Source organism: Chrysemys picta, chromosome 12 (genome assembly GCF_011386835.1).
Source record: "Chrysemys picta bellii isolate R12L10 chromosome 12, ASM1138683v2, whole genome shotgun sequence".
Classification (NCBI taxonomy): Eukaryota; Metazoa; Chordata; order Testudines; family Emydidae; genus Chrysemys; species Chrysemys picta.
Genome location: NC_088802.1, coordinates 20,936,082 through 20,941,876, shown reverse-complemented (window position 1 = coordinate 20,941,876; position 5,795 = coordinate 20,936,082). Strand labels below are relative to the sequence as shown.

The 5,795-nt window shown below is 41.0% G+C and overlaps 1 protein-coding gene across 1 annotated transcript; it reads left to right on the top strand.

Moving 5' to 3' along the window:
- Positions 1–2,287: 2,287 nt before the first annotated feature.
- On the top strand, positions 2,288–3,223 carry LOC101935312 (olfactory receptor 14A16-like). The gene has a single exon (XM_008168731.1). It carries the CDS (start codon positions 2,288–2,290, stop codon positions 3,221–3,223), a length of 936 nt encoding a protein of 311 aa, XP_008166953.1.
- The last annotated feature ends 2,572 nt before the right edge of the window (positions 3,224–5,795 follow it).

Here is a 5,795-nt window from a genome sequence, read left to right as displayed (position 1 = left end):
GTCCAGCAGTGATGTCCAGGCATGCATACTGGTGACCTATGGTCTGGGTGTATGATGAATCAATAATCCTCAGTGCTCATGAGCAAAGGACAGAGTCTCCAGAGCGAAGGGGAAGCCTGTCGAGTTTTCACCTGAGACTCCCACCTGAGTCTGCTCCCTGTTTGATCCTCTCCATCATTTTAAGGATGACAAAAGTGGGTGATGGGCGGTCTACCCCATTCGCTCATTATATTGTCCACCAATTAGACCTAGTTTGGTTTATCTTCAATGAAATTATAATGCAGTCTTTAATTACACAATCACATATTCCTTTTTCCACTGGGCCCCTGCCTCATTCAGTGCATAGGATGTACTTAGTGAGCAATTATTCAGTACTCTGTTTTCTCCTCATTCTTCACTGTGTGCTCCCAGTCCTTATTCACTGCACATTCTTCTACCCTGCTCTGAAGACAAAATAATCCATCGTATCTTGAAGGGCTTTTCTATGGTGCTCATCACTATAATATATGAGTGCTTCATGAAAGGGCTCAGCAAGAACCCTCATGTCCATTTCATGGGATAGGCTGTGATTTCAAAATTTATTTTCATTTAAATTGTAATGAAAAATTGAATTTCAAAATTTCCCATGAAATGATTTTTTAAAAACTTTGGGGGTCAACTGGAACATTACATTTCAATAAAATTGAAGCATTTTGTTTCAATGTTGACTATATTGTTTATGTTGTTTTAGATTATTTTATTTTAGTTCATATATTTTTTAAGAATAAATATTTTATTTTAGGAAATGACTCCTCATGCCAAATGTCAAGTCCCTGCTCCAAAGCATAGTCTCACTGGAGCTTAACATGAGCAAAACAATATATTTTCCCTTGGTTCATTCTTTGAAATGTCTCAACTGTTTTGAGGCAGACACCTGACATAGAAAATATCAGCCCCAATGGTTGAAGTCTGGTAAAGTTATAAGCAAAAGAAAATAGGGCCCTGTAATGGGAAGTGTCAGGCAACATTAATAAGAGATAGCGTTATCAACGCACCTAGAATAACATCAATTGGTACCCAAATGCCAAATAATAACTTTGTGCACCCCAGTGACTTTGACAAGTATCCATTGGTTGACCCTAAATTTGAGTGTTCCAGAATGAGAAATCATTAGTCCTTCTGCATGAGATCCAAATGTCATTTATCTTCTTCCTAATCACTGCAATCTTTAATTTCTTATAGAAAAAAACAATGAAGTTAAATCCTGCAGTTCTTACTCAAGACAGACCATCATTGGGATCAATGGCAGTGAAATGCAGTAGAAATAAATAGAGCCCAGCTACATGGTGTCCTGATCGTCGCTGGATCTTGATCTTGCAGCAGTTGTACTACAAATGCCATTAATGCTAATAAAAATTCTGTCCAGTGTTGCCACATTTTTAAACAGAGATACAGTATGGTGTAGTGATTATGGGGGTTGGAGTCAAGGTTCTATTCCCAACTCTCACCTGAGAGTGTGATCTAGTAATTAGGGACGGGTTCAGCACCAGGACTCCTGGGTTCTATTCCCAGCTCTGGAAGAGGAGTGGGGTCTAGCGGGTTAGAAAAGTGGGAGACCAGTCAGAACTCGGGGGTTCTTTTATTCTGTTGTTGGTTGTGAGTGATGGGTCATGACTAGAACAGCCAACTGGGTTTCAGGACCCTTCCTGGCTTGTGTTCCTTGACTCTATAGCTGGGTCATCATGTGACCATGAGTGAGCCCTTTCACCTCTGAAGGAGATGCTACTCCCATTTACAGCAGTGTGAATGCAGAGTAATTCCACTGCTTTCAATGAAATTACTCCAGATTTACACTGGTGTGCCTAACAGCAGAATCTAGCTATCTGGTTTGCAGTTTCCCTTCTGTAAAATGAGCATAAGATTTACCTAACTTTATACATCTTTGAATGAGAAACTTATACAAAAATCTAAAAAGTAATTGGTCCTGATTATAATCCCATTCAGTCAATGCGCCTGATTATCCTCTCACTCAGCCAGTGTAAATCAGGAGTAACTCCATTGTAGTCAATGGGACTTATTCTCCTCTGTCTCACTCAGCCTAATGTAAATCAAGAGTAACTACACTGAAGTCAATGGGGCTGATTCCCTCACCCCCATTCCCAGATTACATGAATCTTCACACGGTAAGGATGTGATCTTAATTCAAGGAAATTATGGTGATTTACACAAAAGGAGAGATATTTTACTAGTCTAATCCTGACCATTGTCCTTCCCTCTACAGGCAGTTCATAATGTTCTGAGAAAGAAAATGTCCAACCTAACCACTGTGACCGAGTTCCTTCTCCTGGGATTCTCTGATGTTCCAGAGGTGCAGATTTTATACTTCATACTGTTCTTAGTAATTTACCTGGCAGCACTGATGGAGAATCTTCTTATCATCACAGCCATAGCACTTGACCACCATCTTCACACTCCCATGTACTTCTTCTTGATGAATCTGTCTGTTGTAGACCTTGGTTCCATCTCTGTCAACATCCCCAAATCAATGGCTAATTCCTTAACCCACACTAGGTCAATTTCCTATTTTGGATGTGTTGCCCAGGTTTTTTTCCTCGTCTTCTTGATAGGAGCAAATTTTTTCCTTCTCACTGTCATGGCATACGACCGGTACGTTGCCATCTGCCAACCACTGCACTATGAGAGAGTTATGAACAGGAGAGCTTGTGTCCAAATGGCAGCCAGTGCCTGGATCTGTGGTAGTCTCAATTCTGCACTGCACACCGGGAACACGTTTATGTTAACCTTCTGTGGCGGCAACATGGTGGATCAGTTCTTCTGTGAAATCCCCAAGCTACTAAAGCTCGCCTGCTCTGACTCATACCTCAGTGAAGTTCAGGTTCTCACCTTTAGTGCATGCTTAGGCTTAAGCAGCTTTGTTTTAATAACTTTTTCTTATGTTCAAATCTTCAAAACAGTGCTGAGAATCCCCTCTGAGCAAGGACGCCATAAAGCCTTCTCCACTTGTCTTCCTCACCTCATTGTGGTCTCTTTATTTGTTTTCACTTGCATCTTTGCCTACCTGAAACCCACCTCTAGTTTTACATTGGGTCTGGATCTCGTGGTGGCTCTTCTCTACTCCATGTTACCGCCAATGATGAATCCAGTTATCTATAGCATGAGGAACAAGGACATCAAAGCTGCATTGAGGAGACTGACTGGGTGGACGTTATTCACCAAGAATTAATTGTTTGACTGTAAATATCCTTTTGCTTTCTTTCTCTTGGTCCATGTCAGTTATTTCCATAACCACACAATTTATACACAGAAGGTCCAGTTTCTACTCTTCGCTGCACCAATGCAAATCCAAATTAACTCCATGGATGTCAATGCACTTGGGATGATTTACACCAGCAGAAGTTCTGGCTTAATAATGCAGTTAAACTGGTGTGCATTTTGTGGGAGGGAAGAATTGGAGTTTCATTCTGTGCCAAAGCAATGCCTATTAAACTGCTTTGCCGCTTATACCCATTTCAGGGTTATTTAAAAACACGGAGCTTCTTTCCCTTGTGTGCATAAATCAGGAGTGGTGTCAAAGGAGTTAGACTGGTGAAAATCTGGTATATGGGAGAGCAGAGTCTGACCTTAACTCTGACCTCTGCAAACCAATGTAGTGCCATTGACTTTGATAAAGCTTAACCAATTTACACCCACCTGGAGATCTGATCTTACATCCATGTAAACCAGGTGGGGACTGGGCTCATTGAGTCCAATGCCATGACGCCAATTGACACAAGCTGTGGATCTAACATCAACATTTTAATATCAAGGAGCTCAATCTATTTAGCTTAACAAAGAGACGGTTAAGAGGTGACTTGATCACAGTCTACAAGTACAAACACAGTTTGAAGCAGGTCACTAAGAGGCACAGAAGCAAACACGAAAAACTAAGGGCCGGGTTATGAGCTTGTGTTAATGATACAACTGAGTTCATAGTAACTAGGGCTGTGTGCACCTACTACGGGTCTGGCCCATTGATAATAATGGAGATATGCTTCAAATCCATATTTTTGGTAGTGAATCTGAACAGAAGAAAATCAGAAGTTATTAACCAGCCTGCATGATTTTAGCTCTTTGTCTATTGGGATTAATTACAAGAGTGTAATTTTTAATTGTTATGGAGTGATTCATTCCCATTACAGATAGAAGTTTGGAAGAATTCAGTGTGGCGGAGATTTCATGTATCTGATCTTTAACTTCTGTTAGTATGAATAGATTGATCTTTCTTTCTTTCTTTCTTTCTTTCTTTCTTTCTTTCTTTCTTTCTTTCTTTCTTTCTTTCTTTGCAATGACATATTTTTCTTACTGCACACAACACCAAAACAAAAGGCTCATTAGGCTGAAGATGCAATGCTACATTACATTTTTTAAAAATGCTTAATTCACATTGTTTTCTGGCACATCAGAGAGATTGAGTAACATGAATGGTCAGATTCCCAGGTGGTGTAAATCAATGTGACTCCATTGGAGTCAGTGGGCCAGATTCCTTTCTGGTGTAAATAAGCGTCGCTCCTTTGGAGTCAATGTGGTAGATCCCCCAGCTGGGGAAAATCATCCATAGCTCCATTGGAATCAATGAGGCCAGATCCCCAGCGAGTGTAAATTGGTCATAGTGCTATGGAGCTATGGCAGTTTACATGAGCTGAAATCTGTACCATGATGGCTAGCTTTATTTTTGTTCCTGTGTTGGAGTTTCTCATTGCTTAATGGCACCATCCTATTTCAATACCCCTGGAAGATTCTAAGGTTGTAAAATCATGGTTTAATAGACAGAAATCTGAGACATGTGCACCCAGCTGGTAAACTGGCTGGTGAGTATATAGACAGTAAGCCTAGGGCTGATAGGAAACATAGCAGGGATGGAGAGGGATCAGAGACTGGGGACCAGGCCTAAGCAGATACACCTATCCAGGGGAAGGAACTTCTCCAGTGGGAGAGAGGCCACCTAAGAGGCACCCAAGGAGAGAGTGGGGTGGGGAGAAGTGGTGTTACTTCTGTAATTAACTGGGCTGTATTTCCCAGTCCATCCACTGAGGGCAAGCATGGTCAGGGAGCAGCAGCTTGCACCTCAACCTTATGGAGTTAATTTTCTGACTGGCTCAGGCTCTCTGCAGACTCAGGCAAGTGTTCCTGTGCTGGTCACACTTGGCGCAGTTTCTCCATCTCAGAGCGATTAGCTCAGTCTCTCTGAAGACTCAGATGGGTGTTGCTCGGTTGGTTACACTTGGCTATCGTCTTAGTCTTGGGTTATATTTTCAAACTTTCCATCCCATGAGGAATAGAAAATTAATTTTATTTAAAAAATGAAAGCTGAGATTCCGCTGCAATGGCATGACTCCTGGAGTTGGGTCCTTGATGCTGGCTTATAGTGCTTAACCCTTAATCCATCCTCAAATTCTTTCCAAGTATCATATTTCCATATACACAATTGCTGTAACTTGTGAGGGACTTTATGTGAAATTGAATGTATAAGGGAGGGGCTCCCCATAATTGTGTTTAGATGGAGAGGTAAGTGGTGCAATCAGGAATGAAAGAAGTTTCCTCAAGATTATCTTTCTACTGACATATGGTCCATGATTTGAAAAAAAAAAAAAAAGAGTTTGAGAATTTCTGGACAGAAAGGTCTGCCCAGGTGGGTCACATTTCAGGATTGGGACAAAATAAAAGCGATATCTGAAGATGTGGCTCAAAATAATTATTGCAAACATTGTCTTAATATTAACAAGACAACAAATAGTACTGCTGACGGATCCCTAAAA